This window comes from Passer montanus, unplaced genomic scaffold (genome assembly GCF_014805655.1).
Source record: "Passer montanus isolate IOZ18808 unplaced genomic scaffold, ASM1480565v1 scaffold32, whole genome shotgun sequence".
NCBI lineage: Eukaryota > Metazoa > Chordata > Aves > Passeriformes > Passeridae > Passer > Passer montanus.
This window is the reverse complement of record NW_024367930.1, coordinates 2,663,023-2,685,653: the sequence shown is the minus strand read 5'-3', so window position 1 is coordinate 2,685,653 and position 22,631 is coordinate 2,663,023. Positions and strand designations below refer to the sequence as shown.

Here is a 22,631-nt window from a genome sequence, read left to right as displayed (position 1 = left end):
CTACATTCAAACCTTTCAGTTCCAATGTCACCAACCCAAACAATCACAGAAAGGATTGGGTTGTATCCACAAGCTGGATTGAGACAAACACTAGAATGACCAGCAGCATCACAATAGTTAACAAGCTGCCAGACAAGTGATAATAATAGGCTTCAACACTAATCCTCTCCTGAGCAGACTGGAAAAAGCTCATAGTTTCTTTAGTTCTCTTGTTCCAGTCTGGCTGCTAATTCAAAACACAGTTATAGATCAGTTTACATTGTGAAGGTCGTACCCACAAGGCCAGGAACGTTCCTTCTCTTAACAGGAGCGCAGGCTCACAAAATCTGTGCAAATGCAGACACAAATCTAAGCCATTAGGGATGCTTGCTCTCCCACCCCTTTGAACTGGTCATAAACAGAAGGCATCAGTGCTTTATTTCAGGTCAGAAGGGTGCTTTGTATGGACATCACTAACTGTCCCTACCCCGCCATGAGACTGTGCTGCCATACAGCCACATGAACTCAAATCTGTCCTGATGAACCTAAACTGAAAGATGCACTACAGCAACTCAAGAGCATTCAGTCTGCCCAACTGAAACTAAGTCAAGACACAAAAGGCCTTCATCAGATGTTTGCTTCTACAGACTCATTCCTACTTGTTTGCCCTGCTTAGTAAATTGGATACAGCCACAGTGCCAGTTACTTTCACAGATTCTGAGTGTTTTCCCTGTCAAATGAACTCTAAAACCCAAGTGATCTTCAAAGTCCTCCATATTCTTTAAAGGGAACCAAAACCAAAGCTCGTATGACATGAGGTTTGGACGGGGGGCAGGAGTGGCAAGAGGGGAAGGGAAGGAAAGGAAAAAAGAGAATGACGGATCCTGCTGTCTTACTGTTTCCTCAGTTATTTAGAGTGGGAATCTGAGAGAGCGGAGACAAAACAACTTCAAAGACATCAAGGATCAGCTTTTGGTTTCTCAGGGACAGAATACACTATTAATTTTTTATTTGGCAGCAGAGTTCCTTGGAACGAGCTATTGAATACTGTCATAAACAACAGGCATTCAGCCAGGAGCAAAGGTGTTGCACTTTGTCTGGGGGGAACCCCGGGGTGTCCCCAGAGGGTCCCCTAGGCTGTGAGTTGGCTGGCAGCAGCAGGCAGGCAAGGAGACTCCACAGGGCTCTGAGGGTGCCAATTAGATGTGGGTTTATTGGGGGTCCCTCCCCCGGGAGCAACATGGTTTCTGAGGGAAAAGGGGGGAAGGGGGAGGGAGGGGGAGAGTGGGAAGGAGAGCCTAAGGGAGAGAAGAGCCAAGAGAGTCTGGTCTCATCTGCAAAGCTTAACAGGGAGATTCAAAGTGGGCAGGGAATAAAACTTGGGCCAATAGGATTACAGATACGTGACCCTTCAGGGGAGGAACACTAACACCACACAAGGATACACTTAAAAATTTGCATCTTTAATTTACTGGGGGGTCTGGGGCAATGTATCCTGTTTGATATGGTAAATGAAGCAGGAATATCATAGTATATTTTTATTTTGCCCAGTTAAATTTCTATGTATTCATGTTGCTTTAAAAAAAAAAAAAAAAAAAAAGAGTGTGTCTTCACAGCCCTGTATGCAATGCTGTGAAACCTGGGTGAACAAGTTCAGTCAGTGTGAAACAGGCCTGTGCACTTTCTGTTGACTTCAGACTACAAGAAGGAATACTTTGCCTCTATCTACTGAGGCAAGAGTTTATGACTTGCCTGCACTACTTCAGAATAGACATACAGTATTTCTTAGTGCCCAGTGCTGGGGGCTGCTGTGTCTTCTCATCTATTCCAGAAAAAGAAATTCACTTCACATTTAACTGTAAACAAAAGTAATTTTCTGCTAAGGCAAAAAAAAAACCAGGCTGATTTCAATCTGTTTTAAATCCATTCTCTGTTTTTTTCCTATAAGATTTAAAATTCAGAATTTCTTTTCTTTTCAGAGAAGGACATTTTATAAGGTTATTCACAGGAAGAAGTACTGCAGCTTGGCTTATTGTAACCTCCACCCCTTTCCCTCCATGTCCTAAATAGCCACCCTTGTGTATTCCTTTTTACAGTCCCTTCAATACCCTGAACTTACTTTCTGAAGCCTAACACCTTGCCACCATGGCTCTTCTACATGCTCAGACCTACTATCTAGTACGTTCTCACATATCCCCTATGTCACCAACACCTATGTTCCCAATATCATCGGTATGTGAAGCCAAGCCATTTGGTTTTAAAGCACTTAAGGAACACCATAGCTCTCGATGATGTCCCCTACGCCTGCTCCAAACCTCATAGCACAGCATCATATGCCCATTTGGTTTTGGTTCTCTGTCTGGGCAAGACGAAACCGTGCTATTAGAACTAAAATATCTGTATCTGCTTGGTACTTACCTTCCAAATAAACAAGGAAAGCAATTTACCAACATTTCCCTTTGTGGGGCACCAATTCTTTACAAAGTCACTAGTTTTCAAGAAACATTCAAGAACTCTACACTTCTAAGACCCCTAATACACAGAGAAATGAATCTGAAACTGTTCCACCATTTTCAAAATTTGCCAGAAAGCAGGGTTAACATAAACTCTAGTCTCAGCAGCAGGACTATTTCCATAAGAACCAAACCAGATTAAGAAAAGCTAATTTTATACTGAAGTGAAACAATCAGGTAGAAGTGGATTGAAACAATTTCTTATTACTCTTATGTGGGACTGGATTTACTAGATGGAGTTGCCAAAAATATGCTAATGTACATGTCTCAATATAGCTTCCAATACACAATAAAAGGGGAAAAAAAGCAAAACTTTCTGGGTCAATTTCAGACTGTTTCAGTCTATAATTATTGTTCATATCAAAATAACCTGTGGCTATGGAGAAAAAGGCATTCTCACAAGGTTTTTAAATGATTCATATTCTTGACTTGTAAAACCTCTCATCTGTCACAGATTGCTCAAGGAATCTCAAGAGGAAACCCTGAAAATATTATACTGTCTTGATGCAGGAGGTATTTTCCCAACATCCACATGGCTTTAAAATGAATTTATCTTGAAATGTCAAGAAACCATCAACAGAAAGCCTTTTTGTATCTTTGCTGAAGAAAAAGTGAGCACAAGGACTGCAACCAGTAATACAGAAAGGAGCAGAAAAATTCTTGTCACGTATAAACCCACTTTAAGGCTTGACTTAAGGGATCTGTATCAGCTTACTACTTACTACTACATTACCCTAATGCCTACATCTATGAAAAGCAGCAAGGAACCCAAAGGGAAAGGGGTAACAGGGACTTACCTATGAGATACATGCCAATCCAGTCCCCTGCATCCACTTCCTCCTTTATATCCCAGTATATCACTAGGTCCTGCGAATGCCCAATGGAGTAGTAGGAGCTGCTGACCATCAGGGTGGACCGGCTGTCTGAAGTGACGAGATCTGTGTCACTGGTAGACCTAGGAATGGTGACCGTCTCATGGGAATTGTTCCTGATGTCCATGTTATGGAACTGCTCAGGGTTATAGCTGTATCTGAGAGGCTCTTTGCACCGGCGCCGATTTTGTGAGTTCCTAGATGGAGAAGCCATGGCTGCCAGGCCCAGGAACCTGTTTTGGTACAGATTCTGTGAAGAAAAAAAGAAAGGATAGTATTTACACTGTTACTAACTTTTCAGTGACATCAGAGCTCAGGAAAAGTAGTAGGTTATAGCAAGAAAGTAAAAGATATTTTTCCATTTATCATTGCAAAAAAGAGACAAAAAAAGAGGCAGCAAGAACAACTCCTACTCTGTAACTCTTACTGTGAAAGCAAGTGTAAGAACAAGCCTTGTACCACCAAGCTCAGCCAAAGCTGATCTTGGCAGTGTAAGGAAATTAATAAGAGCTGGCTTCCTCCATATTAATGCATATCCAGACACAAACACCATGACTGCAGAACTGCCAGAGAGCCACCCTCTTCTGACAACATGAGATACTCTTCTCACTTTTGACACCTGGAGTTAAGTGTTAGCCCCAGTAATTCTCACTACATTTGCAGAATCCTTCTCAAGGTGCAGTCACTCCAGAGACCATACTTCATCTGGAGAGACCAGTTAGCAGCGAGTAAGAGCTGTTCCTCTCTGCTGGGTATCTGAAGAGTACATGCCATGAAAACAGAGTTAACCCTGCTACAAATACAGAGCTGTCTTTACAGAAGTGTAAGTACAAAGTGTTGCAATGCCCCTCTGTACAGGTGATAGCTTCCAATCTTCCAATGCTACAGCTCTGATCTGTTTTTTGCTGCAGATTCTGAGATACTAAGCACTCCCCGCCCAGGTAGGAATTTATGAACACACCAGACAATTAATGACAATTGAGAAGGTTACTGCAGACTAGTCATCATCCTAGGAGTTGAAAATATTTTAATTTCAACCTACCCGTCCTCAAGGCAAACTGAGTGACTTGTACAAAATGTGTGCTGGTGCACAGGTTAAGGAGCTTTTGTGAGATGGCAGATGGAGAATGCTGAAGTTATGACTAGGTTAAATCCTGATGCGAAGGCATTCTCTGATACTGATCAAAATACTAGTTATTCCTGACTTCTGTACTGCTTGTTTTTCCATTTTCCATCCCAGCTTTCCCTGTTCTCTCCCTGCAGCTCTGCTATTTCAATCACTCAGCTTTTCATTATTCATTAGCCTTCCATTATCCGTCTGTTGCCAACCATGCTGTCAAGTCTGTTAGATACAAAACCAGACATTTCCAGTATGCAATGAAATGCTTTTCACATGATCAGAAGTCAAATCATCCTTTTGAACTCAAACAAATTTAGTGGCAGAAAATCATAGCTCCATTGTCCAGCCAAGCAGTTATTTAATGCTGGCTTTATCAAGGCTATGGTAGCACAGAAGAACAGTATGTCCTGAAAAAAACCACACATATTTTCTTTATTAATGCTGTTTGGGGGGAATAATTAGGCAACCTATTATTGTATCTTAGGATTCTCTTGCACAAAAACCGTACAGTGAGCAAAAAATTCAGTTGTCATGTTTGCACCCCTAAAATATGCTGTCACTTTGCGAACACTGCCTGACAACGCTTAAAATCCACTGACCCAAATCCTCACTTAGTGCATTAAACAGGGTTTATAAGCAAAAATAGCTCTGGAAGGAATGCCACACGTTATAGGAAGTTCTGCAAGAATGAATCTAATAATGCAAAAGGTATTTTTTCCTCTAATAGAGGTAGAAGAATAGAGGGAAGGGAAGGGAAGGGAAGGGAAGGGAAGGGAAGGGAAGGGAAGGGAAGGGAAGGGCATTGTGTTGCATTTGCTGTGCGTCCCATCCTGTCTTTTTTGCTGCTTCCTTTTTTGCATTTATTCACTGTTTCGAAAGAGAGTTCACAGTATAAAGACCAAAATTCCATGTAAACAGAAACATGCTGTGAACATTTTCTAATCTGGGATGCACAAGCGGACACATAAACTATCACACCCTAGGCAGTAAATTAAAATTGTTGGTAGTTTCTGTCACTTGGCAAAGAAGGCATTGGCTGTCACAACAGCATCTGACATAACTAGAATTGGTTTTATAATTGTGAGATATCAATGTAACGAACTTGAAGTTCGCTCTTTGGATTAATCTGTATCATTAACATGGGTTCCTTTGCTCACTGCACTACCCAAAAGCTACTTCAGTTCAAAGACAGACATTTTATTTCTGGTGAAAAATTACTCCAGGGAGTAGTGGTTCTGCAGATACTTTCATTTTTGAATGTTAATGGATGTAGAGTATTAATTAACTGCATACCTTAAAATTAAATTAGATTTAAACATTTTTTTCAGCTCCAGCATGACTTTAAGCAGTTTTAATAAAAATGGTATATTTATCACTCTGAATTCTGCAAGTTCCTATTTTTCTGTATGTTGATGCCAATGGAACAAATGGCATAATTTTAAAGCAACCCAGAAGGCCAAATTCTCCATAAATCCAGTATCTTGTATTTCCAGAAAATCCCCAAACTGAAAAATAAACCCCAAATGAATGAAATAGTCAAACATTATTATCTGGATTAAATAATGGCATCAAAATACAAGCATGGCTGTATGAGTAAGTAAAAAATAGGTTAGGTACAACAGTTATTCCACATTTTATTATCAGCTTTTCATGTTTTCTATGTATCAAAAGCCCCCAAGCCCTGGTGATAGAGTCCCAGCCATGGTGAGACAGCTTAAAATACTGCAAACACATCCTCCTGGTGTGTTGTGAAAGCAATCTGAACCATCATGGATGCATAATATATTTTTTAAATGTCTCTTTTAGGAGTGTGAGATTAGTATTTACTCAGTCCTCTTGCAAAGGTGTGTACACTACACACACTACCTTGAACAGTCATTTCTAATATAAAGTGCAAATTATAAAGCAAGGACAAAGAAAGACCAAATGTTGGTTGTCAAGAAACGCCTCTTCACTCCTGCCTCAAAACAGTCGTTCTACAATGGCTTCTACAGTCAGTCCTTGCAGGGGAGTTTCCATCTAGGGACACTCTGCACAAAATGACCCCCAGGCTTCACTTTCCCCCTCACTCCCGTCACCGCTGACTTTCAAAGAGCTCTGGAAAGCTTTGTCTCTAAAGACCTACCAGCTACATGAAAGTCCTACCCAAAATCAGGTGTTTGGAAGATTATCTGTGAGCAGCAGTATACCTCTTATTTATCTCACTTAGTCCATCCAATGGACTAAGTGAGATAAATAAGACCACAAAAACTAATTGAAGATTTGTTTTTTCCTCTTGTATAAATCCAACTGTAATACTTACAGGGAAAGTAGGAAGGAGCAGCCTAAAAGAAATGACAGATGAGATCTGACTGTAAAGAAAACTCCCTTCAAAAATATAAACATAGAAAACCTGTAATCAGTAAATACCAAGAAAAAAAAAATCACAGTTTCTCCCCACATTTTCTCCCTTTCTCAGTCACACCTCTCTCCTTTCCCAGTTGCTGTTAGGCATTCGTGAAGTACAGAGCTGTTGTCATTGGTGCCTTTTCCTTCACCGCCTGAAAAAAAATGTACCATCAATGGTACTTGTGTCCCTCTTTGAGACAAGAAGAATCCTCTGGCTGAGAGGTTTCACACAACTACTGCTAGCGGATTTTCACCATAGGATTTAGAGCTGCCATGGAAGCATCCCTTGGAAGTCTGTAGGGTTTAATGTTAGGGATTTTTCTTTTTTTTTTCCTGGTTTTTTTTTTTTTTTTAATTTGGGATTACTTTAAATCATATTAGAAAAATCCATGATGCTTTACATGATGCACTAGAAAAAAGATAGATCTCAGCTAAACATCTGCAAGGATCTAGCTCTGTTCTCTGTTCAGACTATTAAGAGCTTTCTTCCAGAAACTTGGATTGATACTATTTATCTCTGATTGCTGGAAGATGGATTTGTGCAGGTCAGGATGGTTGTACAATGGACTTTCACTGCTCAGACCAAAGACAATATGATTGAAACACAGCCCATCACTGGAGCCCTGGCAGATGAAGAAATTGAAGAGAACAAGGTGACAATATTAGCCACCATGACAGCAGGCTCAAAGTAGTCACTCAGATGTCTGCAAGCATCACTGCATCCAAATTTCAAGGGCAACTACTGAGAAAGACAATGAGATAGCTTTCTGTGATGGGGAGCTTGGGATACAGCACATTTATCCATCTGAAAATTTAATATGCCAGTAGTCAAGTCTGATATCATAGGCAAATCAGATGTGGAGTAAGTCTCTTTGTTGCTCCACCAGAAATTAAGGCTCTCTTGACAAGCTTTTAGCTGTCATTTGCAAGGCTTATGTGTTTTCTTAAAGACAACAAAGAACTAAGACTGATTTAAAAGTAAAAAATTAGGGCAGTTTGGTGAAGGTGATAAATTACCTCAGCAGAACTATTCAGACCAGCTTTCAAGAAGGCAATAGCATGTGTATCAACAAGGGTACTGTACTAACAGAACAGTAAGTAAGGTGGTAACAGCCTGTATGTAAGATTTGGTAAGCTGGGTGAGAGAAAACCTAAAAAGATTTAGAAAACCTAGTCATAGCCTAGGTATGAAAATCCAGGGTGAAATTCTGAGGCTGGACCAGGAAGACAAGTAGGAAAACAACAGTGCCTATAGTCTTCAGAACATGATGTGATGGGAATCTTCAACCCAGAGCTTTGAGGAAGACTTTTAACTTGAAGGTGAGGCTGCTAAAAGGGCTTTCAGCATGTAAAACTGTTTTATTAGAGCTTTAATTAGAATTGGGTAAGTTCTGAAGGACAGGAAACTCGCCTCTGTTGCATGGAAGAGTAAAAGAACTGGGTGAAAACAAAAGTATACGATAACGAATCTTGCTGCTGCTCCTTACAGGGCAGGACTTTCCCCTCCAGCCTTGCTCTCAACTCAGCAATGTGAAGTCTTTTCTCAGAGCAAACTCTCTCACTTACCATAGCCCTCAATACTTATTGCAGGATCTGCTTCTTGCTCTTTCCAGGAAACTTCTCATCTTCACATCCACTGCAGGCCTGCTCTGGAGGCATCTCTCCCCCATCTGCTCTCCCCACCCACAGTGCTGAGGCCCCCTTAGCTGCCACCACTCAGCTGCTTTCAGGGAAGCTACACTACCTCTCCGTCAAATTCAGAGGCAGGAAAAGGCAAATGAAGTATTCTGATTTCTTCCTTTCTGCCTGGGGACAGTCCTCAACACAGCAAATTTAATCATGAGAACATTTGCATTTTCCATCACTGTGGGCACAGTGCAATTGACTACACAAAATGCAAGGCAATGCAGAGGTAAGAAAGAACACAGTTCACAAGTAAGCTGTAATCAGGGCTACAGCTACAGCTATCATAACAACCTCCCATCAACCTACTGCCACCTATTTCAATTATTTACTTATCATCCTGTGAGAAAAAAATCCCTTTGGACATTTGAATTTTGGAAGAATTGTTAATACAATTATTTAAAAAAAAAAGGATTTTTGAAGCATAGCTTATACTACAGCCAAATCCAATAAACAAGGGCGTAGAGTGAAAAATGCTATGCAGTCTTCTCCATACAATCCAGTATTTGACTTGCTGTAAACATAAAACCCAACACAAAGTCATGAAACTAGGAATTGGAGAATGCCATGAAGCCAAAGGATTTTGAGAGCACTGAGAACTTTGTAGCATCGGCCATTTATTTTAGAGGCACAGGAATGGCTTCCAAGCGCTTCAAAGGAATTGTTTAATAGCCCAAGGGAGGTGCAGGCTTACCTGGTCTACTGACATCATTTTCCCTGCACCCTTTTCTGCATATTACAGAGCACAGAGATGAAACTACTGCTCTTGTGCAAGCTGGAAACATTTCAGAGCAGTGCATGCCATAGAAAACTAGCCAACTTTAAGAGCATTTGTCTCAATATTGAACATCTATGGCACTATATATCTATATCTATCTATATATATATATATATACACATATATGCCTATAATGACCACTAATTAAAAATCAAAACCATTATACATCAGCAGCAGGGCAAATGGATGTTATTAGGCAGTTCATTTTTCCATTTTCTGACCTTTGTGCCTTTCCAGTCCAGCTGTACTGCTATGTTAATGTATCCTCTTACATTTAACTTTGCTTCAGTGATGTGCAGATCAGCACACAAATTAGAATCAAAATGAAAGAGCTGGCCTGAAGGTCAGCCCAGCAAGGTTTGGTGCTGGTGAGTGGGATTGATTCCTGATGCAGGCCTATTAGTCATAAGGCAGAAAAAAGTGGCAGCACAGTAATGAGGCTACTCCTACCATCTACAGAGCAAACAAACAAGAGCAGTCCATATATTCTGAAAGCACTTAAACAATCTCCTGGGGACAAGAAGATAGAAGCTGGAATATGGAGCAATGATTGGAGGAAAATTCTTTGGGTTCAGAAAATGAAGAAAATTAATAGTGTTGGTTTTTCTTCTCTGTGTGTCTGAAAAGTACTGTGAAAGTACTACAAAAGACTAATGTCTGATGAACCCAAGAGAGCGCTAAAAGACACACACATCATATTAAGATTTGTACTCCTGTATGTATATAAACCAAACAATCTTCTGAAAAACAACAACAAAAAAGACATTTTCCCAGTTTTACATGAGTTGACCCAGAACTTATCCACTTTATGTCTAACTAAGAGCAATCAACCATCTTATGTTCAAGACATTTGCACTGAGTCAGTAACAATCCACACACAGTTCTCTACATAAAGCACTAGGAAGTTTCTGCAGTGGAATGCAACTAAGTACAAAATTAATTTCTTATTTTCTGTTAAAATGGTAGCAGCAAAAACAGTCTTGTCTCAGCAGTTTAGCACAGCAGGGGATGAGAAACAGCCATCAGACCTAGCCATTACAGAAAAAAGATCTGAAAACACTGCCAACATTTTTAAAGGACATATTCAAGTACACAAGAACAGGTAAATATGCAATATGACCTGAATATAAAATCTCAAAAAGATAATTATAAGGGAATTAGAAAAGGGCCAACATAATAATATCTTTAATCAAGATAACATTACACAGCTTCATTCTGTTCTTTCCACAGTACAAAATGAAATAACTAAGCTTAGGATCTGCTCATATGCTACAGTCAAATACTCCAAAGTCCACAATGCTCACCTTTGTTCATGTTTTATGATGCACATAATAGGAAATTTATATCTTTTACTTGGTTGGTTTTAACCACCAGAAGCAGGCAGAGAAGTCTGCAGCACTACCAGAGAGAGGAAGGATACTGACTACTTCTCAACAGGTACAAGATGAAGCATTTGTACACAGCACAACAAACCCCCTCCTACCAAGCACCCTCGTGTCCACAAAGGCCAGTGTGGACTATGCCAGATTCAAAGATACACAAGTCCTTGTCACTGTGGTGCCAAAGAGTAAAAACCTTAATTCTTCATAATTTCAAACCCAAGAACAATATTTATGGACAACAATCATGGCAGGAAGAAATCCAAACATACTGTAGCAGGCACTAGTATTGGTTTAATCCACTTTTTACAGTAAATTAAGCATCACTCTAAGAAGAGGGTTGTTTCAAAAAGCCCGTGTGTCCCACACTGGTCTCTTTAAAGATTACTGCCACATTTATGAGGTCCACTGGAAAGTGGGACTCTTGTGGCCTCACAGGAATGGTACTTAATCCAAGGGGCTTTCAGGAAGGAGGAGGTTAAGAACAGGGATGCTCTTCTCTGATACAGGCTAAAAACACTGCTGCTCTTCTGTGAGGTGATCCACTGATACTCCTACTGAGAAGCCCTGACCATGCTGGATGGGCTGATTTAGGTTCTGCACAACACATAATAACAGATGTCGCTTACCTGATGGATTTTTATAACCAGTCGTTTTGGCTCCTCAAGTACTTTGTCCATGAAAAATATCAGTGTCTACAGAGGTTCAGATTCATTCAGCTGAAATCTGAGTACTTAAGCCACCCAATTTAGGAATGCAACACTCCCTGAGTACTCAGAGGGAAGGGACAGGCTCCTCATGAAAATGACTGAGATCCAGGTAAGGCTTTCCCAGAATTCAGCTCCACGTCTCTTTATCCCTTTTTAAGGAGTCAGTGACTTTTGGGATCCTAGGTCAGACATGTTAGGTAGGAAGGAGTCAGACCTCTCAAGCTGTAAAATTTTGTGTTATATAAGGGTAGGTGGGCAAAGCACTCCTATGGGCAGCAGAAAATGTGTGTTCTAAGTACATTAATGGATGCAAAATAGAATAATAAGGGAAATTTAAAAAACATAACTAAATTACTACCTGATTACCTAAGAATAGTCTGATTTTCTAGACAACTATAAAATTGCAGACTAGAGGATACATCCAGAGAAAGAGCACAGAAAATAAAATACTTTGTATAGTACATGCACTCTATGTACAGCTCTTTTAAAAAATGCAGTAGCAGTAAACATAGCAGAGGTTTACAGGAAAAGCTGTAACATTATGCACAATTTAGGAGACTAACAATGATGTAGAGTAAATATGAGTTGCAGAAAGATATCCAGTAATGTACACTGTTTCCCAGAACTGTCAGGTACAGCAATTTCTCAGTCATTGCTCAGAAGCCATCCGAGCTTTCCCATATCTCTTCCTCAAAGTTCAGTGACTGGAGGAGTCCTTTTTTTTTTTTTTTTTTTTTTTTTTTTTTTTGTGGAAAGCATGGAAAGCACTCTTAATTTCTTGTGTTACATGAGAGTTATAAAAATTCTACCATTCTCTACCATAAAGAAAGCATTACACCTTCCACTAATACAGCTGTTTTACTAGAAAACAAGCCTTATGTGATATCTGTAGTGTATATTGCTACTAGACACAAGAAGAAAAGACTTATCTAATGTGTTACTCAGATGTCAAGCATAGCTTATTATGCATAAAATATACACATAAAAAAGAGGCACTGAAAACAACCAAGCACAGATATCAAAAGAGAAGTTTTTAATATTAACCTCCTTTCAGACACAAGTATATATCTTTGCAAATGAAAGGTTCATGTGTGTATGTATCAAAGGATTTATCCAGCAGATCTATGCATGTAGCATTCCCACCACCCATGCTTCTCTTTTTTACCTAGACATTCCTGTGCAGCACAAGTGCATCCATACATGCCACAAGACATTTATCACCATGACCTGAAAAACTTCTGTTGACTCTGTGAGTGCCATCCTCTGAAAGAGCTGTGTGCACTTCCCTCCCACCTCCCTCTATTCCAAGCTGTTGGCAATGACCCTGTTCCTCTGTGCCATGTCTCTCACATCACAGCCCATGCCATAGCCATATTCCGGGTGACCATGCAGCTTCTTCTCCTCCCCATCCCTTTTTATTCTCAAGGCCTATCTCCCCTTTCTCACTGGTCAATACCACTGTCCCAACACTTATAGGTAGGAAGGGACAGGACACACAGCATCACTTGCTGTACCAGCTATAAGACAGGCACTGGATTAACCCATGGGGACAATAAACATATACAATTCAGGAGGGCTGGAAGGAGGCTTTTTTCACTCATGGTTCTTTGGCTGACTCCCACTCCACAGCAAAGAGAACATTAAAAATGTTCTATTTCATTCACTGCTGCTAAACTGTCATGCTTCTTACCTCCATCTGTATTTCTTTAAGAGTGTAAGTGTTTTGAAGTGTCTGTCTCTTAGCCTCCTGAGGCAGTGAAGTAGGTAGGTACCATTAGCAGTCTGTCGAGTATTAATGTCTGTATCAACCATTCCTTTGATCTATGAACAACAACAAACCATTGCAATAAACCAGTCTTTAAACCAGATGCCAGCTTCAGAGTGTGCCCCCAGTTCCATTGTCTCCCTTTCAATGAGGCCTGAAATACTCCTTGACATTTTAAAATTAATTGGCTACAGAGCTCCTGTTATTACCATATTACCTCCAGAAAACTACAGAAATGACATCCGGTTGAGTGCGCTTGATCCTCCTTACAATAAAGTTAAAGGCAAAACTTCCCTTGATTTCATGGGGAACAAAGTGACTTTGTAAAGCAAAGGAAAACCCGTATAGCTGTCAACAGCTGCAGCTAACAAGGACTAATCCAGACCTGGAAAATAAAGAGTTCATATTTTAACTGAAACACTTCAAATGTTTTCACCCATGGACAACCTACTCTGTTGGAAGACACATCACAAAACATGTAGAGCAGCAAATTGCATTTTGAAACACAGATCACAGCAACTACTCTTAGAATGTGATCTCAAAATCTAAAAACAAACATGCAATTGATAGATTAGGATTTATTTAAGACATAATTAGTTTTAAACCATGATATCTGACTGGGTTTTTTCCTATGAAATTTTAAGAATAGACATTTTTCATTTTTTCTAAAGAAAACTGGAACATGAGACACTGAAGCATAGTCATCATTATTGCACAATTTTTGTCTGATATCACTAGATGTCAGTGAAAATGACAGAATTAAAACTTCTTGGAAGTACTAAGAGTTTGAATTCCACATTTAAGTATGCTTATTCTTAACATATTGTCTCTTCATGCATGTACACTTTTGGAGAGACTGTGACAACAAAATACCTGAAATTTCTTGTTTTTAAAGAAACATCTATTATGACAAATGTTTTGAGGATCAAGATTTCCTAATTTGCACTGCAGAACAGTAAAGAAAAACTGACTTATGCTAAATAATGGCACAGATTCAATATTTTACTCTTGAAAATAATTCTGATACAATTAAAAATTTAATACTAGTGATTTTAAACCTACAAGGCATAGTTTAAAGGGTAGAGATGTCTCTCTTCCTGGAGAGGAAAAACTAAGACAAGTATTTTCAAACCAGACTGCTACTCACTCCTTTATCATTATAAAAAGTTGTTCATATTTTGATTGTATTAATCATAATAAGCCGCTACTATAACTGTATTCATAAGAAAGCAAAAAAAAACTGGGGAAACTATAACTAGAGAAATGTAATTCTGGTATTACAATCTCTAGTTGAGGAACAAGATTCCAATTTTACAAAAAAGAACATGTGGTGGCTTTATCTAGGGCCCAAAAAACTCCTACGTGAGAGAAGATAAGCTGCGTTCAGGGACTCTGTTTTCATCTAGATTACCGTAAGTCAAATCTAAGCCACATATCTAAGGTATCCTGGGGAAATGCTAGCCAATGATAGATGAAATGTAGTCTGGTAGTTTCCCCCTGGAAAACAATTACAGGTATAAAGTAGATTTTCAAAATAGAAACCACCCATAACAACTGGAGCAGTCTAGTTCAAGCAGATGAAGAAGCGCAAACTGGTCCAGGTTCCACCAACCAAACAGAAACATAGAAGCCAGACAAGCCCTGTGACTACAATCTCCAAATATTCCTGGACTTGCACATAGAGATAGGCAAGCCCTTTGGTGACTGTATGAACTCCACCCATACTGAGTTGGCTGCCAGTATACCTCCAACACAATAATTAAATGCTACTATGGGGTATCACACAATCATACGTAGAGGCCTGTACATCTGCTTACGTTACTGCACAGGGTTTTAATTTACTTCTTTCCTCTTTTACTCCAGTTCAAAAGAGTTTCTAGTCCCATGTTCAAAAGGTCTTGTGAGAGTTTTCAAAGAAAACATCTGGAAAGGTGAGGGCAAATATTCTATTTCACTCGTTCACAGACAAAAGGTTGAGAATGGTTCAGAATGAAGGTTCAAACAATAGTTTCATTTAAATTTAATGAGAACCATTAGTTAGATTTAACAGTTTTTTGCTGCCATTGAATCCTCGCAGAAGAAAAGTAATTACAGTTTTTAATACTGCACTTAAAGTAAGGCCCAAAGGAGAAATGTTTTTAATCTTTTTTTTGGTAACAAATCCTCTGTCAAGGAAGTGTCCTAAATTCATCAAGGATTAGGTTTTAGGGCATTGCAACGAAAGTCTACGGTTTCATTAATTAGTATTTATAGAAGCCTGCACAAGTAAGCAAGCTGGAAAACTGTTCAGTTCTGCAGGCATTAAACCTGAGTTCCAGAAGAAAGACAGACACAAACATCACCCTGCAACAAGGCTGTGGCCACGTGAGCAGCCACGGCCTGCTTGGGTGTCATGGCAAGGGACTCAGTTCTGTTCTCCTCTGGACAACAAGAACTTCCTGCTGACCAATTCTGTGCACAAATCAATGAAATATGCTTTGGTCTACAGATGGTACTTTAGATTGATGATATTACTTGCTAGATGAAATGCTATTCAATTTAACCCTAGGCAGTAAAACTGGAATGTCAGTGACGTTAAAACTTGGCCAGTGAACAGGCATTTCCATTAGGGGTTTCAAAGCAGTGTAGGAGTTTATTTGTGTGTATACATTGGGTTTGTGTGACCAAGTTTCGGTAGCAGGGAACTACAGGGGCAACTTCTGTGAGCAGCTGCCAGAGGCTTCCCCAGTATCCCATGGAGACAGTGCCAGCTGGCTCCAAGAATTCAACTCCAGCCAAGGCCAAGCCTATCAATGATGGAGGTAGCACCTCTGGGTGGTAGCACTTCATTGTTAAGACAGGTAAAATGTTTCAGCACAAGGCAAGACAACAAGAGGGGTGAAAAAAAGTGTGTCAAACAATTATGGAAATCCCATGATCACTGAAGGAGGGGAAGTAAGTGCTTCAAGTATCAGAGCAGGGATTCCCTTGAAGCCTGGGATGCAGACCACGGTGAGGCAGCTATGTCCCAGAAACTCTTGGAGGCCCACAGTGAAGAAGAGATCCACCTGCAGCCCAAGAAGAACCCCAAGCCAAAGCAGATGGATGCCTGAGGTAGGCTGTGACCTCATGGGAAGGCCACTCTGGTACAGGCTCCTGGCAGGAACTGAAGATGCATAGAGAGAAGAGCCCACCACTGTAGCAGGTTTTCTGGCAGGAACTGCAGACTGTGGGACGAACTCACATTGGAGAAGTTTGGAGAACTGTCTCCTGGCAGGAGGGACCCCACAGGAGACCTCTTGCTGGAGCAAGGTAAGCAGTCCTCTCCCTGGGGAGGAAGGAGTGGCAGAAAATCATGTGAAGAACTGGCCATAATCCTTGTGGGACAAGGTGTTTTTTAAGATTTGGTTTTGTTTCTCATTACTCTGCTCTGATTTGATTGCTAATAATTTAATTTGTCTGAGTCAAGTCTGATTTTCCCTTGACAGTAACAGGTGAGTGATCTCTCCCTGTTCTTATCTCAACACATAAGCCTTTTGTTATATGTTCTCTCCCCTGTCCAGTTGAGGAGGGGAATGACAGAGCAACTCTGGTGGGCACCTGATGTCCAGTCAGGGTCAGCCCACCACAGTATAAGACCTGCAAACAGAACGAGACACTAATTTAACAAATTTATCACTTGTAACACATTAGCTTGATAGCTACATAATATTCTGGTACTTTTTCTCTCAGTATTAGTGATAAATTGATTGGTGTATTTTTCTAACCTTTAACCAGAAGCTAAATGTTTGCATTAAAGACATTCGGGTCTGATTCCAAAAGTATTCCTGGAAATGAAAACAAGCAGCCCTGTTAGCGGTGGAATTAATACAGCTGTTTTCCTGCAGAGTTCTATCCTTCATCATCACCAAACCTTTATTAAAGTCCCAGCTCTTTCCTGTCCATTTCAATGAAAAAAAACCCACCTAAGGCAAAGATAATGATAATCCCAGAGACTTTGCCATCTGCTTAAGCAGGTGACAAATGACTCTCCCTGCCTTTCCTCCAGTCCCAAACTTGGGTCTCTCTCCTCTTCCCAACCCCTGAGGCCTGTAGAAACCTAATTATCTCAAAGACTCCTTTCTGTTTCACTTGAAATTAGCCAATGGCTTCAGAAGTAATTAGGTAAGAGACTGACAGACAGAAAGGGCAACCAGAAGTCTGATCATCCTAGGAAGGTAGGTTATAAAAAAAATTACACATAGCCTCCACCAACTGAATTGATTATTCATACAAGGGGATTTCCTCCTGTGTAGAAGTCTGCAAAAATAGGCGTTATGATATTTCAAAGGCCATTAGAAACGCACAACATAAATCTAATCAAAGTGACTTTACTGGGAACAGGACGTGATCAAATATGCAACACAACACTACTCCCTCTCCAGCTCCCTTCCTCCTAATTAGTATTTTGTCATACAGAGTTCAGCATCTTCTCACCCTTGTGGAAAATTGTAGTTACAAATTAAAGAAAATATGCTTATATTTTCTGTATAGACTTTGTGACAGATTCCAGCTTACTATTAAAATTAGTGTGAATTTTTTCTCCTATGCTGAATGAGGCATCAAGTGCATAATTTTTTTGGTACTTGAAGAAAAATTAACAGAGGTGAAAACTCAGTGTCATGAAAAATGTACTAATTTAAAATGCAAAGTACAAAAAACTTCCTCATTTATATATTTAATTTTTAAATTCCCAATTTAATTAAAGTATATATTCACATAAAGACTCAGAAATAATTTATTTGACAGAACTTTTTTGGTGTATTGTAGAATAATTTTTTTTACTATGCAACTAGTTCTGTAAATAGTTTAATATTAATAAAATTAAACATTAATTGACTTTAATTAGACTTCTATCATATAGAGTCTCAAAAAAACAATGGATTTTTCAGCCAGTTTCTCTGCTTCAAAGAGACAGGCCACATTTTGAGAACATATTTGAATTTCCCAGTAAAATAAAAATATTTGTGCATGTTAAAACCAAAGTATATCCACACATCATGTAAGACCAAAGCTGCAAAACACTATAGAAACAATGTAGGTTCCCAGTATGGAAAACCTGGAAGTTACAAGCATATTTGCATTTTACCAAAATAAATTATAATGCCTTTTATTTCAGATATTTTAAAAGTTCATGAGTTTTTCACTGACAACAGTCAGTACAGCAACCAGAAATTTTAAAGTGGCATCAAAACTCCAAAGGCACATAATGTTTCCAATGTCATTAATTTTATTCAATATGGATAATGGCTTGCGCAGTAGGTATGGATCAGTGCAGAAGGGAATTCAGCTTAGGCCTCATCTTTCATGTCTTGGATGTGATGGAAGATGATGCCTAGGTTGTTTCAAGGTCTGTTAAATTCAACAGGCCTTGAGAAAACTTCTGTCCCATACTCCTGTCCACCTAAATATTGAAGTTAGATGGAAAGCACTGTCAGAATGCAGGACATCCCTCTTAGCTGTCCTATAGGGCTCGAGCTCCTAGGACAGCTGTGACTTTGATTTTAACCCATGGAAAAATTACCAGCTTTGTATGAAGAATTACAAGTCGCAAAAGTTTAAGTAGAATAATAGTTATGACAGGGTGAAAAGATAGAATTTTATGGTTTTTAGAATGGGGGTTCAGGGGGAGAGATGGAAGAAATTGGGCATGCCTTGTCCTCAGTCTTCTTCATAGCCTCCATGTTCTGTGTGAACATTGGCACTTTTACATTGGTTTAGAGTAGAGACAGACTGTCTAACATAGGTGAAAGGTATTGGAAAATAATTGTAAATAAAATACACGTAGTTCTTAGTATAAAATGTGACACCAGCCCAAGGGCGGGCAGTGTGCCGCAAATCGACCTGCTAGACAGACCTCTGCAGGTCAGGAAAAGAATGTATTAGATAAGAGAAAATAAGCAACTTTGAAAACCAGAGCCAAGGAACTCCGACTCCTTCTTCAATCGCCGGACATGGAAAAAGAGACTTTTTAACCATCTCGGGGTCATCTTGACCACAGAGACCCCATCAAAGCACCACCTTCAAAATATTTCAGTTAGGTGATATCATGGGCAAAATGACAATCATTATCAAATTTCCTATTAAGTGCTTCCTTCCTAATAACCTGGATGCTAATATTGGTCAGTTGTGTTGTTTTTTAAAGCATGTCTCAATTTCTGGTAGTGCCCTTAAACATCCTTGTGTTTTTCCAAATGTATAGTTATTCCTTTACATGTGTGGCAGATAATAAGCAAGTACAGAGAATTGTTCCTTCAATTAAACTGGTGCTGGAAATAGAGACCAACGTAAACAGGAAGAGGGAATTGTGCCAAAAATTAATCTGTTTCTTAATTTCTCCATTAAGATGTAACTGCAATTCTGGGCAATATTTCTGTACTCTAATTAATAAGACATTAGGAGAGCAAGGGCTCTGGTTCACAGCTCCACCTCTCCTCCAACAATTCTCCCGTATCTTGCAGCCATTGCTGGCACCACCAGCACACAGTTGAGAGTCTGCAGGAAAAGCCAGGGTTTCCTTCATGCTTGCAGGCTGGCTATCCACCATCCCTTTTGTACCCAATGATTTTGGTGGATCTGTTGGCTCTTCTGCCTATCAGACAAACATATAAGAAAAACTGCACAGTTCAAAGCACATTCTTTACATACTTTGGTCATTACTGGCATTAAAAAAGGCAGTACAAATATGTGAGGCACAGATTATAGCAAAGGGATTGCAAACTGCTTTATTTGGATATGGGAAAATGCTTTTGTCTGGGAAATAGCTTTCAGTATAGGTTCTACCAATATGTGCTGCTTTATAAAGAGTAATTCCTATAGCTTATTTGTTGTTGTTTATTTTTGCTCAAGAATTACACTGCAAAAGGATATTTGAAAAGTTTTTTTTCCGTTGAGTCCTAAATAATCCCCAGGAAACAAGTGTACAGTAATAACATTTGGTGTAGGAAAATCAATGGATCTTTTTCCCATAAATAACTCTTTTTATTGAAAGTATGAATTCCATGTGTGATGAACTCTAATTAAAGAATAAAATATTGCCGTATGTCTTAATGTAAATACGCAGCATATTACAAAAACCACACGTGTTATAGTAGTCCTCAATAGACAAAACATAATGTAAAACTCACAATGGAGATGATTTTTTTAAGTGGTGGATTAATAACAGCCCTCTTCCCTAATGAAGGACTAAATCGAAAGCAAAAGGTTAATATGCTGTTCTGTGTCTCATCTAGAGAAGACTCCTTCAAAGGCAGAATTACTTGAAGAGGAGTCACCACATACTAGAACACTAATATATTTTGTAACTGGGACCTTATTTTGATTGTGTTATAACTTTTTTCTTGCTGTGTTTCTATATTTTCCTTCCAGTTTTATAGCCTGCATTGAGATTTTAGCACTTCACTGTGGGTAACTTTTCTATATTGGTTGTACAGTTAAGGAAGAGAAAACGATGCTCTGAAATAGCAACAGGAGCATGACTTCACTCTGTTGACTATATACGCCATATGTAGGGAAACTAATTTAAAGAAATTAAATTAGATACTTAAACACTTCTAAATAGTCCTCAGGCCTCCCCAAGGATTTGGAAGGGTCCTACACTTCTGTACCCATCAAGTCTTCAAACTACTTAGAAATACTGGCACTTATTTCCAGTGCCTACATTGCAACTCAACAGCCTATCTGGAAGGACAAGGAAATGCCCTTGCAGGTACCTACAGCTGATTGCCATACACCAAATTGTGCATCTGGTTTGATTTCCCTGAAGTAATCCATACTGAGATTAAAATGGAAACTAATTTTTTTTTTCTAATAATGACAAAAAAGGAGAAAAAAGTGTCCAGCCGGAAAATTTGTTATAAACTTAGTTCAACATGCTCTCCATACAGGATGAGGAGAGGGGAGGTGGGGCAAGAAATGGAGGAAAGACTTTTTCCAATTTAGGAAATGCTGTTTTTTCCCCTCCATATACAGAGGAGAGGGGTAGAAACTGAACTAAAGCTGCAGTTAAGGAATTTTGTCAATAAAAGATAGGTGATGTATTCAATAGAGAGCACTTTGTGACAGGTGATTGACATCACTTCGGTTCATCTGAATACAGCTGTCCACACAGACTGAGGACCAAGACTTCCTTAGCTTAACCACAAGACCACACTGAGGAAACAAAGCAGCACAGTCAGTTGAATATGCTGCAGCAAGAAAGTAATCTGTTTTCTTCTTGCTGCTACGTCAGCTGCCTATTCCTGGCAGGATTCTTGGTGGAACATACTTAACACAACCTCCAGGATTTCATGTGGTATTGTGTGTCAGGGTCCAGATTTGTTACAGACATTTAGCTAGGAGTGAGAGATCCATTGCTTTAAAACTTAGGAAAATCATCACCACAGATGAATTTGAAAATTCTACAAATACATTCCTTCGGATGGCCAAGTAAAATATGGTTTTGCTCATAAATTAAAAAGGTATTTACTAAAACAAACCCTATTCTCAATCTTTTTCATCCCTTTGGCTACTAAACATGCCCTTCCTCTTAAGCCTTTTCACTTGAGCAAAAGATGCAATCCTAACATAACCTGGGGGGTCATCTTTTGGGGGGTAGGAGGGAATATTTAATTTAGTTTGTTTGTTTTATTTTTTTTCAGAGTAATAAAAAAACTGCAAAATACTTCTGATGACGTACTTACCTGATGCAATAGCCGCAAAATTCAAATGACTGTCATATGAAATGTCAGCTTGTGAACAGTTTTCATAAACTAGGACATTCAAGGATTACTCTTCACCAAAGAGTCTTTCTGTGATTCTTCATCACATTTTGTGAGTCTTTATTACATGCATGTAGAATACCACTGAGCTTGTAGCTAGACAGAGGTGAAATGAGTGCTGTTGGACACGTCCACAAAGATTCTCAGTTGCAATCATCAAGAGACTTCATGCATTTTCTCAGCAATTACAGCACTGCTTAATTTGCACAGAGGCTCAAATGCCTCCCCAGTAGAACTGCTTGTGCCTGAGGCTCTCACTGGCTACTGTGAAGTGCAGAACTTTAAACAGAAAGGATACATCCTCATGAAACTGGAAGAACATAATGCCCTATGACATACATGGCTGTTCACTGAACTCTTCCTCTTCACAGAATTCAAGTCATTTGGATAATTAATAGGAGAGGAAAATATAGAAGCAAACACTCAAACAAAAGCCCCAACCATATCAACATTTCAGTGACAGAAGGAACACTAGATAAACTTCAATGCACATTCTGGCTCTCTTTGATAACGCATAACAATTGAGAAGACTAAGCTGTGCGGGAAGATGCATACAGCAGCAGTGTGTTACACATGCACATCATCTCACAGGTTCCTCTAGTCAGTGATTAGTGCCATAGTCATACATCCCTGCATCTCACACATTAGTGTCTACCGCGATGGCTGA

The 22,631-nt window shown here is 39.4% G+C and overlaps 1 protein-coding gene across 6 annotated transcripts in view; it reads right to left on the bottom strand.

The window, feature by feature from the left end:
• HECW1 (HECT, C2 and WW domain containing E3 ubiquitin protein ligase 1) overlaps window positions 1–22,631 on the bottom strand; it is a 249,286-nt gene that overhangs the window by 161,142 nt on the left and 65,513 nt on the right. For all 6 annotated transcript variants that reach the window (XM_039714992.1, XM_039714993.1, XM_039714991.1 and 3 more), the window contains one exon: window positions 3,290–3,614. In XM_039714992.1, coding sequence (XP_039570926.1) covers window positions 3,290–3,614 — 325 coding nt within the window. The remainder of the gene's footprint in view (window positions 1–3,289; window positions 3,615–22,631) is intronic.